At 43.9% G+C, this 12,656-nt stretch overlaps 1 protein-coding gene across 1 annotated transcript in view; it reads right to left on the bottom strand.

Moving 5' to 3' along the window:
• The window catches only part of hdlbpa (high density lipoprotein binding protein a), a 112,687-nt gene that overhangs the window by 64,708 nt on the left and 35,323 nt on the right, over positions 1–12,656 (bottom strand). The window contains exons 2-3 of the mRNA XM_068041781.1: positions 3,174–3,249; positions 28–134 (exon numbers count right to left, since the gene is read on the bottom strand). Of these exons, the coding sequence (XP_067897882.1) occupies positions 28–103 (76 nt within the window). The 5' untranslated portion in view covers positions 104–134; positions 3,174–3,249. The remainder of the gene's footprint in view (positions 1–27; positions 135–3,173; positions 3,250–12,656) is intronic.

Raw genomic sequence — 12,656 nt, 5'->3', positions numbered from 1 at the left:
TTAGGAAATTTGAAATCATTTACTGACCTTTGGCCTGTTGCTCATTGAGGCCACTCCTGTGCTCGGCAAAGCTTTCAGGCGTCAGTACAGCTACGGAGCTCATCGTCGATATCCCACGTACACGAGGTCCGGGTCTGTCGCAGAAATAGACAAACGCGGCATTATACACAGATATTTTCTCACATCTACCAGCCACTTAACCATTACTTACAAGCTTTATTCACAAATCATTAAACAGAGATTAATAAGACCACAAAAAATATGCAAACAAAAGCACTGGAGTTAATTTCTAGAGGAATAGAATAGAATAACAGCAAAATTGTGTTAAACTTATATGGAACCTTGGTTAGGCCACACTTGGGTATACTGTGCACAGTTCTGGTCTCCATATTACAAAAAGGATAAAGAGGCACTGGAGAAGGTGTAAAAAAAGATTTACAAGGATGACACCAGAACTGTGAGGGTACAACTATCAAGAACGACTTAACAGGCTGGTGCTCTTTTCTCGGAAAAAAGAAAGCTGAGGTGACCTGATAGAGGTCTTTAAAATTGTGAGGGAGTTCAACAGGGTGGATGCAGAGAAATTATTTCCACTTATGAGGGAGGCAAAATCCAGGGGCAATAAATATAAGACAATCACTAATATATCCAATAGCGAATTCAGGATAAAAGTCTTTACTCAGGGAGTGGTTAGAATGTGGAACTCGCTACAAGGAATAGTTGAGGTGAGTAGAATCGAAGAATTTAAGGGGAAGCTAGATAAGTAGATGAGGAAGAAAGGAATAGAAGGATATACGGATATGTTTAGATGAAGAGTGAAGAGAGGAGGCTTGTGTCAAGCATAAACACCAGCAGTGACCAGCTGGCCTGTTTCTGTGCTGTAAATTGTATGTAATACTTCTCTTGCCCACCCCCAGCTGAAAGCACTGGTATGTGGTTCCTCAGGCTTTGGAAACACTGTAGCATTCTACATTACAAACCTAGACAGCGATCATCATCAGGTTATTTGATTGCCTAGAGCTCACACACAAACTCAATCTAGTCTTCACTCCAACATCCACAGTTACACACTTTCAAATAAGGCGATAATTTGGAACAGAAGCCCAGGCTGATTTGTTTCCTAATCAAGTGTTAGGCATCAAAACTAACTGTAATACCCCAACAGAGATCAGCTACCTCTGCACAGGCTGCTGGTGGATCCTAGGACTTTCTGCTCTGTATGGCAGTGTGGGTAATATTTTTTATCTACTGGGCAATTGGGAAAACAATGCTTAAAAAGGGGAAGTGAACAGTCGCATGTGTGGCACAAACACAATGAGCCAGAATGGGCTCCTTTAATGCTACATTTCTACAATGATTCCATGACATGCATTTCGCTTTATAACACAACTTACGCACCCCTCGTTAATCTACTTTAGAACAGCTCATTGGTATCCACCAAGCAGAAATTTTAAGCAGAACTTCTCCTTGTGTGATATTAAGATGGCACTGCTAATATAGAATTGCAGGCTTTTCTAGGAATGCTTTCAGTCATGCCAATAGGTCCATCCAAAGGTCCCCAAAAGTTGGGAGAAAAACCTTACAGAAGGCTGACAGTCTCAACAGCCAAGCAAATAAATTGAGAATCACAGGACTTTGGATCTTAAGGCAAAAGATAGTGGCTGTATAAGTTGGTCAATGATTAGATCCATCAGGTCCAACAGCCAAGTCTTCCTCAGCTGCAGGCAAGAGGAAAGGAAGTAAGTCAACAAGATTACTGCTGTCTCCTCTGCTGGGATCTTGAGTTACAGGAAATGGTTATGGCAAAGACCTAGATTGCCTATTAGACTGATGGAACAATCGAAAACAATGGCACAAACATTTTTTTAAAAACACACTACAAAAACAAAATGACTAGGAACACAAATCCCAGAATCATCAATTTTCCCCCCTGGTGGGTTTAACAAAAAAATAAACAATGGTAGATCAAGAACTGTGGCATAACTGACCAGATGACCTGTTATAGCAAGCCCTTAGAGAACAATGTCCCGGCAGGTTCCTATCCTATCCAGGTAACAACCTAGTCCCTCATACATGCAGGATCAACAAATGAGGAATAACTTTTTTTTAAATTATGTAGAAAAACATTTGTGTATAAAGATTTTTAATAATTACACAACAACCCTGCACACAAAATAATGGCTTATTTATTTAATTAATTAATTTATTTAGAGATACAGCACTGAAACAGGCCCACCGAGTCTGTGCCGACCAACAACCACCCATTTATACTAACCCTGCAGTAATCCCATATTCCCTACCACCTACCTACACTAGGGGCAATTTACAATGGCCAATTTACCTATCAACCTGCAAGTCTTCGGCTGTGGGAGGAAACCGAAGCACCCAGCAAAAACCCACGCGGTCACAGGGAGAACTCCGCACAGGCAGTACCCAGAATCAAACCCGGGTCCCTGGAACTGTGAGGCTGCAGTGCTAACCACTGTGCCAATTTGTAGAACAATGCTGGGATATAATGGGAGTTAAGGAACAGCAAACTCTCACTTGCTTTCTGTCAGAGGCCCAATTTCCATTCATTCAACAGCATGATCTCCCATAGTTTTACAAGTCAACAGGATAGATAGCGCAAGCCACTTCACAATCACACAGGGTGGCAGTTCAAGAGTTATGAAGGAAATTATTTGTGTGCATATAGGAATGCGGGAGTACGTGATTCTGACCAAAGAGTATTAAAAAAAGATGCACTGTCATAATACAACTTAGGAAACTTTGGTGACGACCCAAAGCCCACAATAGAGACAAGCTGGAGCAAATCAAGTAGATGACTTTTTTTTTTAAACTTATAGATTACAGAAGAAAGGAAAGATAGAGGGAGGCAAGTTGTGCTGTTGGAGGCCTGAGAAATAAAGTTAGAGTAAGAGAAAAAAAGTGTCAAATACAACCGAGTGATGTCTTGGGAAGAACAGCTTTACTTGATTCAGGAGAATGTGTTCAGAAAAGAAAGGATAAAAGGAGGAAGAAAGAATTGCATTTCTCTAGCGCCTTTCATAAACTCAGGATGTTCCAAAGCACTTCACCAGTGAAGCATTCTTTGAAGTGTAGTCACTGCTATAATGCGGGAAATGCATTAACAGATAGCGGGAAAGGTAATGTAACAAACAAAACAGACTCACCAGCTAAATGGTCAGTTGCCAGAAAGTCCGTCCTGTAAGTGGATTCCTGCCCACGTCAGCCTGCCAGCTTTTTGATCTGTAAGAGAGCAGACAGCAGATGGTAACGTAAAGGCTTAGTAAACACAGCAATTCAGAAGCACATCCACGTGTCTGCCGATGTGCTATTGGAACTATAGTGACCAGTACCACTAAATGGAAATCACTCAAGGAGCCCACTGTTAAGAAGGGACTGAGTTACTATAACATGAGTACAACCTTGCCCTCACCACAGCCTCCATATTCCAACTACCCCTTCCTGCAAATCCAGTATAATTAGCCAGGCCCATAGTACACCCAGTTCCCTTGTAATCGCAATATGTATAGCTATAGACTGTCAGGCTCACGAAAGGAACAGTTATGAACTGGTGAATTAAAGCTCCAAAAAATGGACACATTTTGCTGCGGAGAAGATGGAGTAAGAGATCAAGTGATCCCTCCTGTACTGCAAATACACATCATGACTGCTGGAAACTAAACTCATCATCACGTCTGGACTAGTTCTGAAGAGGCACATTACAATGTTAAACAGGCCATTCCATGCTAAGTGGTTGACAAAGACCTTCGCAGACAGAGTGACTCTGGATGCAAAGCCAAGATAATAGGTGGGAAATAACACCACTTTAAATTGAGACAAACGACATGCCAGCCCATGTGTAACAATGGAACCCATGTTCAAAGTCATTGAGTGGACACACCAGGGAAGAGCACCGATGGTCACCAGACCAGAACCTAGCCTGATGAGGGTTTCTTTTCAAAAAAAGGAGACACAGAGAGAGAGAGAGAGAACAAGAGCGATCAGACCTGCAACACTGTTAAAATTCCTCCCGGAAAACAAAGGCTTCTAAAGCACAATTGGACTTAAATGCATGCTATCCTCCATCTTTTCTTGTGTGCATGCCCACAAGAATGGGTGAAGTTGCAAATATTTTCAGGTATTGTTTAATAAATTGTTATCTTTCTTTTTTAACCTACCAGAAAACCTGCCGTTTGTCTGTTTATTTGACCCTTTAAAATATTCAGCATTTAAAACCCTATTTTTAACAAAAACTCTCTGCAGTCAGTTTGAGAGGTGAAAAGCGGAAGTCACCCACACCATTTTCCGCCTGTCCATAACAAATCCTATTAGCATTTAGATCTTTCAACTGCCAGTTTGTTTTGTTTAAATTTTGCGAGCCTCTAGACTTACGAAGAGTAGTTTTGGACGTTCTGTTGCATCATTCATGAAGGTGTTATCAGCGACTTGAGAAGCATGTATGTCAATGAAAAAAGGAATTTAAACATGTAGGCAGCCAACCACCTCCTCCACAAAATTTCAATGGCATACAGTACAAGGCCCACAAAATAAAATTTGGATGCTCCTGCACGTGCACATAAATAAAAGGGAATTTACCCCCGTTTAAATGGCTGGGTCACATTATGCAAATACAGGTAGTGAGCACTTTGTGTTCCAACTCTTATCAAGGAGCTCTCCTGGTTTGCAGAGGTACATTCTAGACTTGCATATACAATCCAATCAGACAGGCTTTGGGGACCGAGGGGTAAAGACTCAGTTTGTTGGATGCCGGACAAGAAATCTGACAGCAGAGGGTCACAGGAGATAGCAGTTACAGCTGGGTGTCGTCAGCACACAAGGATACACGTATCTGGAAAATGTTGCCACGAGGGAGCATGTAAATGAAGAAAAAGTGTGAAGGAGGGATTCTTGGACGATTCCAGAGGTATTGCTGTGGGAAGTGACTAGAGCTCTGGCTACTATCAGATAGATAACAGCAGACTCAAGCAAGGGCAGTTCTACATAACTGGGTAAGGTATTAGTCAACTACACCAAGGGTGATGTATCGAAAGCTACGGAGAGGTCAAGGAGGGATAATGTACCATAATCGGTTACACAGAATGTTAGTCCAAACTTTGGTTAGGGCCATTTCAATGCTGGGGAGGGCAGAAACATGATTGAAGAGATTCAAACAAGGAGTCCACAAGAGATGGGTAGAGATATGGTAGGCAACAACACATCCAAGAATCCAGAGAGAGGAAACAGAGGTTGAAGATGGTGGCAGAAGTTAACGGCGACAGAGGGTGGGTCTTGTTGAGGAGTGGGATTGATAAAAGCAGTTTTGAGAGGAAGGGGGACAATAGCAGTGAAGAAGCATTTACAACATCTGAGCATGGGAGCCAGGAGGGGAGGTTGCAGAGTTAGGATTTGAATGGGATTAGAGTTGAAGGAGCAAGTAATACAGAAATACATAGAGAAGTTACAACATGGCAACAGGCCATTCAATCCATATTTATCCACCACACAAGTAAACAGTTCTAATCGCATTTACTCACTCTGTCCCCATACCCTTTCAATACCTTTCCCTATCTTGAATATTGAGTTCCACAGCCTGACATGTTTCTCCTACTGTGTTGTAAACCTCTTGCACTTAATCTTGCATTTATGTCCTCATCTTGATCCCTCAATTACACTCAAATCTGCTTCTTTCCACCCATTCTTTCATTTCACATATTTCTATCAAATTGCCCAGTAACTTAACATTAAATAGTTAACTTAAGTCTTTCTTCATATTTGTATTTCCTCATACCCGGCGGCATCATAATGAATTGCACTGTGCCCTCTCTAAAGCTTTAATATTATGTAGACACAGTACTCTGTGGTCTTATGGTTTTTAAATCAAAGTGATTGATGACAACGCTATGTCATCAGGATGCGCCGCGGTGCGCACATGCGCACACGGTCTCAGGCCCTCTGTGCATGCGCTGCGGTCCGGATTGTAGGGACCAGTTTGCGCATGCGCAGATGACATCATTGCGTAACGTCATCTTCCTCGGGGAACACGGCAGGTTGGCCTCTGCGCATGCGCAAAGTGGTCCTGGCAATCCGGACCGCAGCGCATGCGCAGAGGGCCCGAGACCGTGTGCGCATGTGCGTCAATCTTCCGAAAGCTTTGGCGCGAGTTTTTGAAAATGGAAGGAGGAGAGGTTTCGTCGGGCATTTTATCTCAATTATTTAGTCATTTTGGACATTTGCTTCATTTTTATTAGACAGAGGAGATTGTTCCAAGTTAAGTTGCTCTGAAAATACATTTCAAGGGAGGGAAGGGAGGGAAGGTGGGGGGAAAGGAGGGAAGGGAGGGAGGAAGGGACGGGGGGGGAAGGGAGGGGGAGCAGCGGAGTGGAAGGGGAGTGCCTTTTTCTGTGCATGCGCCATAAACACAAGGACTGGCTGATGAGATGGAGCCAATTAATTTGCCCAACAATTGCCCGGAAGCACCTTCGGATGGAGGTGGCCACGCGCTGGACATCAGTCGCGTGCCACAATCCATGGATCCTGAGCGTTTCACCCCCTGGCCTAATGATCTGATGGACCATACATACGCCTGCCTGTTCAAAGCTCCACTTCCCCCACCTGCGGTACCCTCTCCTTGCTGTTCAGTTACACAGTCACCTGTTCCTGCACCCATCCAAGCAGTGCACGTGGACACACAGCCACATGTTTCCCCATCCGCCCTTGAAACAACCATGCAGAGCCTTGTGAGACTCCGCAATTGCAAGCTGCTGCCTGTCAAGCAGAGAAGGCGTCCAAAGGGGTCAAGCACTTGGGGAACATTCAGCAAGAAGAGACTGAGCACTAAAAGAAACAAGCATGCCGTGTCCAGTGGTAGCACAAATGTGAATGCTCTTGCTGCGTACACAACTGGTGAGGTGGGAGTGCAGCCACACCATTCTCCATCCTCAGTGTTGCTTTAAGGCAAAGGTAGATAAGAGTGAAAGAAATGGAAGATGATGCTGATAGTAGTAGGTAGGATTAAATGGGAATGGATGGGAAGACGCACGAGTAGCATAACCACTAGCAGGGAACAGCTGGGCTAAATGGCCTGCTTTATGTTCATAGTCCAAAAGAAATGTGCTTCCTTTTCCAGCACCCTCACATCATTCATGTTTTCCCTGAGAGCAGCATTGAACCATCACGAGATAGGGGCAGTTACATCATCCTGATTCCTACAGCTGAGGTGGGTACTAAGTGATTCATTGGCCTATACTGCAGAGCATAAAGCATGCGCAACAGTAATTTCATTGGAGGGAGGGAAGCTCTGACACTGATGTTCTTTCATTATTTCCTTTCATGTAAAATGTGCCCTTGAGAAAACAATCCTTGACACTTAAGGACGGCATTCCAGCAAAGGAGGCAGTGCAGGAGATGACGCAAGGATGTGATGATTCCTGCATCTGAGGTGGGTAATAAGTGCTTCATTGGCGACGTTATCAATTGGTGCCTTCACTGCAGAACTTAAAAAGGTGTGCGCAACAGTAATTTCAGTGGATGGAGGGAGGCAAGCTCTGACTCGGATTTGCTTTTCTTCTTTTCATGTAAAACATGCCGTCGAGAAAACAATCCTTGAGACTTACGGTCAGCATTCAAGCAACGAAGGCAACTGGATCATGCTGCGGAGCTCATCACGATGTGGAAAGGAACATTGCATTTATGGATGAATTGGGAATGCACATTGGGATGCGCTTGGGGAACATTCACCAAGAATAGACTGAGCTCAGACTCTTGTGACTTTGCCTTCTTCACATGGACAATACAGTAGTGGAATAGAGAGCCAAGCGTTCATTCACCACAAGGCTCTCCAGGAACAATCTCTTTAGCTGTGCATAGCAGAGACTCGGCCTGTCTGTCTAACGGGAATGCTGGACACAACACTCAGGTATCCATGCACAGCAGTTCCTCGGATACTTAATGAACTTAATAAAACTTTTCAATAATTAAACCCAAAATTGTTGAGGTTTTGTTTTGCATGCTATTTCCCCGACTTTGCAACTGCACTTCATATATTCAACTATGGTGGAGGGGTGGGTGAAGAGGGGGAGGGGTGGGTGAAGAGGGAGCATGCAAAATGCAGGGACCAGACAGTTGCAATGCCTGAAGTACTGTGGAGAAGGGGAGAAAGCAACTGGATTGGGCATCCGCAGCTGGAGGGAACGGCTGAATGGAGGGGGCCGGAAGCGAGAGGCCGTAGAGAGCCGTGGGGAGTGAGCATGCGAAGACCTTGGTGTCACCGGGTCCAGGGACTGGCCAGTAAGTCTTTTGCTGTTGTGTTTATGGTGCATGCACAGAAAAAGGCACTCCTCTTCCGTTCCGCTGCTCCCCACTCTCTCCCCTTCCTCCCCCCCACTTCCCCCAGCTCTCCCCCTCCCCCCTTCTTTACCCCTCCCTCCTTCTCCCACCCCCCCCGGCACCGCTACCGCTGGTCTCCCCGCGCTGCTCTCCCAGGCCCCCAAACTGCTCTCCCCGGCCCGCTCCACTCTCTCACTCCGGCCATTGTATTCTGCCACGTGTTTGTTAGGTTTCATCTCTGTGATTCTTTGAGCAGCGCCATCTTTAGTCCTGGCAGCTGCTACAGTCGCAATCTGTGACATTTTCGTGGCACATGCTGTATTTGCGCATGTGCCAAAACAGCGCCACCTAACAATCGCGTTGTCAACAATTGCGGTCTTTTTAAATAGGCTCATCATTACCTCTTGGTTTTTAAACCCTAAACCTTTGTAAAAAAAAAACTAGAATTCTATTAGTTTTTTTATTAAACCTAAATCAACCTAATGTTCTGCTTTTGTCTTGTGAATCTGTACCCCTAAATCCCTCCACTTTTCCACAGCACTGAACCTCATTCCTTTCAAAAGTATAATTATTGTTGTCAAATTTTAACCCAAAAATACATCACCTCACACTTAGCAATACTGAATTTCATCTGGTACATTTTAGCCCATTCCCCCCATCTTACCTTATCCATTTAATGATCTAAATAATTAAACTATACCTTTATTTTGGTATAATCTGCAAATTTTAACCTCACTCCCTCCACAGTGATATTCAAATCACTAACAACCAGCAAACAGAAGTGAACCCTTTGGGACATCACGACCCACTTCCAACCACACTGCAAATCTGCTGAAACTCCTGCTCTGTTCCTCCATTTTTCATTCAGTTTTGCTGCTGACCCCTCCCTAATTCCATCTCCAATGTGCTGTGCTGCTTTGTCAAAGGCTTTCCTAAAGTCCACGCACAATATTCCCATTGCAACACATGTGAAGTGGAGGGAAAGGAGCCAGAAGACTAGGGAGCCACGGATTCAATGCCAATGTGGGAAAGCAATGGGTGGGAGTAGACTTTGGCTTAAATGAGCAAGGGAAGGGAGAAAAGCAGCTGACTGAATGGTCTCTATCTTGGTGATGAAGGAATCCAGTATTTCCTTCCACTTTTTGCTAGGTGAGGGCAGAGAGCGCAGGGGAAAGAGGAATGTAAGGAGGCAATCAGTAGCAAGAAAATACTCCTTAGCACAATAGATTTTATTTGGATAGTCCTTGAAATGTCTCCAGAAGTAAAAAAAAGTCAAAGTATACAGACAACCTGATCATCAACAACCAAAAATCAATGTGTTTCAGTGGGTTAGTGGCTTTCTGTAATCAGCCAGGTGTCAGATTGGTGCCAGGTGGCTTGCCCTTGCTTTGTCTGGGGATGGAGACCTCCCCTGCACACCAAATATCTGAAAGGAAAGCCTAGCTCCCAATCACTGGACAAACTCCCACATCATGTAGCTCCCCACAGACCAAGAGCTCAGTTTCTGACAAAGTGTTGAAGTGCAGACAAATCAAATCCTCAGGCAAGTAGGGAAAGCAGCCAACTGCTTTTTTGGAAATGTGTTCCCATGTCACCAGTGACTAGTTACAGGCTGCATCCTCAGGGTAAACCCAGAGGTTTTCTCCATAGGCTATAGTAGCAGTTACGATACTGAATGAACAACCCAAAGGTTGTCAATTCAAAGCCCAGCCAAAGACTTTTATTAAATTTAACTTCATCCTGCATAAGTCTATTATGCTGTGGGAACAGAAAAAAAAGCATGAAAGTTACTGCATTGTTCCAAAAGTCAAGTTTGCTCAATTAAAAAAGCCAGTCAGACAGCCTCGGCTGAAAAAACACAAGACCGTTGACATTTCAGCTCAAAACCATTCCTCAGAACTGAAAGATGTTGCAGATGCGCAGCATTTAAAGAACAAACATACAAATGACCTGTAAAGTGCTAAAATGGGAACCAAGAAATGGTCAACAGGCAGAAACATGTGCACATCACTTCAGTCCCTTTAACCATCCCCTGATCCTCAGTGTAGCATTTTACAGTTCATTCCATTTCTCCCATGTGTTTGGCATGAGTTTTCTTCTCGATCATCTGTCCTTTCCTTTCCTCCTTAAATGTTGCTCATCTGTAAATCTCTCAGTTCTAAGGAAAGGTTGTGTGTCTGAAAAGTCACATTTTCTTGACAAATGCTGGAGTAACTTCAGCTTTTTTCCTCCCATTTTTCCCCTAATACCTGCAGTATTTATTTTTTGTTTTTTTAGAAAATATCTTTCAGAAGGCAACCCACCAGATCCTAAATGTAATTACTCGTTCCAGGTTACAAGGTTTACTCTGAACGGTGTCTAGCGGTCCAGCGATGCAGTCAGTAAAACTACTGCAAGTAAAGGCAGCCCACAAAGAGCTAAATGCAGCTTTACCAGTGTCACCCCATCCTGAATACAGATCCACGCTTGTTTGCTGCATCTCCCATCTGCAGGCAGTGATTTTCCCAGTTAAATTATTTTTATTGGCTCGCAGCAGATAGCACACCTTAACTTCCTGATATATTCCTCCAACATACAAGAAACAGAAGCAGGAGACTTGAGGTCAGATCCAGCAGTGACCTGTGATTAATGCCAAGCCATGTGTAAACAATAATCTAAAGCAGGCTGGTGGCAGTTAAGGACTCAGCCACTGTCCCTTAGAGATAGTACTGGTGGTCACTAGGGATGGCTTTAGAAGCGATAGTCAATGCACAGAAAGCGTACAAGTATATGATTGAGGTAAACCATTCAACAGCTTGTCACATGACCTGGTCAAATGTAGATGGAGAGGTAATCTGATTAATCCTGGGGTTTTATAAATACAGATCACACAAACAGGTATTCACATTATTAGGATGGTAAAATTTACATTGAGCACAAGAATTAACAAACTTGGTGGGGAGAGGGAGGAAGAACAGGAAATACATTGGTCAGGGACTTTAGACAACCACAGCTCAATGGTAACACTCATGGCTCATTGTGGGTTCAAAGCTCCATCCAGAAACTTGAGCACACAATTCAGGCTGGCATTTCAATGCAACACGGAGGGAGTGCTACACTGTTGGAGGTGCCACCTTGCATATTTAATCCAGCCCCTGTCTGCCCTCCTGGAAAGGCATAAAAAGACCACATGGCAAAATCATGAGAGGTATAGACAGGTTGGATAGCAAGAAGCTTTTCCCCCCAGAGTGGGGGATTCAATTACTAGGGGTCACGAGTTCAAATCGAAAGGGGAAAAGTTTAGGGGGGATATGCGTGGAAAGTTCTTTACGCAGAGGGTGGTGGGTGCCTGGAACGCGTTGCCAGCGGAGGTGGTAGATGCAGGCATGAAAGCGTCTTTTAAGATGTATCTAGACAGATACATGAATGGGCAGGAAGTAAAGAGATACAGACCCTTAGAAAATAGGCATCATGTTTAGATAGAGGATCTGGATCAGCGCAGGCTTGGAGGGCCGAAGGGCCTGCTCCTGTGCTGTAATTTTCTTTGTTCTTTGGCACTATGTGACAAAGAGCAGCTCAATTCTCCCACTGTCCTGGCCAACATTCATCTCTCTCTTGTGAGCCATTAGGAGGATAGTGATAGACTTCAAGAGGACATAGGCTGGTGGAATGGATGGACACATGGTCGATGAAATTTAATGCAAAAAGTGTCATGTGATATATTTTAGTCAGAAGAATGAGGAGAGGTAATACAAACTAAAGGGTACTATTGTTAAGAGGATGCAGAGGAACCTAGGCATAAATGTATACAAATCGTTGAAGGCAGTCGGGAAAGAAAGTGGTTAATAAGGCATGTGGGATCCTGGGCTTTATAAAGAGAGGCATAGAGTACAAAAGTAAGGAAGTTATGCTGAACCATTATAAAACACTGGTTTGTCCTCAACTGGAGTATTGTGTTCAATTCTGGACAGCACATTTTAGGAAGAATGTGAAGGCATTAGAGAGGGTGCAGAAAAGATTTACAAGAATGATTCCAGGGATGAGGGACTTCAGTTACATGGATAGATTGGAGAAGCTGGATCTGTTCTCCTTAGAGAAGGTTGAGCAGAGATTTGATAGAGATGTTTAAAATCATGAGGGGTCTGAACAAAGTAGATACGGAGAAACTGCTCCCATTAGCAAAAGGGTTGAGAACCAGGTCACCAAATTACAGTGAAAGGCAAAAGAACCAAAGGCAACATGAGGAAAACCTTTTTTTTTTAAATAAACACAGCGACGGGTTAGGATCTGGAATGCATTGCTGAGAGTGTGGTGGAGGCAGATTCAATTGTGGCTTTCAAAAGGGA

Source organism: Heterodontus francisci, chromosome 11, assembly GCF_036365525.1.
Source record: "Heterodontus francisci isolate sHetFra1 chromosome 11, sHetFra1.hap1, whole genome shotgun sequence".
Classification (NCBI taxonomy): domain Eukaryota; kingdom Metazoa; phylum Chordata; class Chondrichthyes; order Heterodontiformes; family Heterodontidae; genus Heterodontus; species Heterodontus francisci.
The sequence above is the reverse complement of the archived record's forward strand: the minus strand, read 5'-3'. Positions and strand labels throughout refer to the sequence as shown.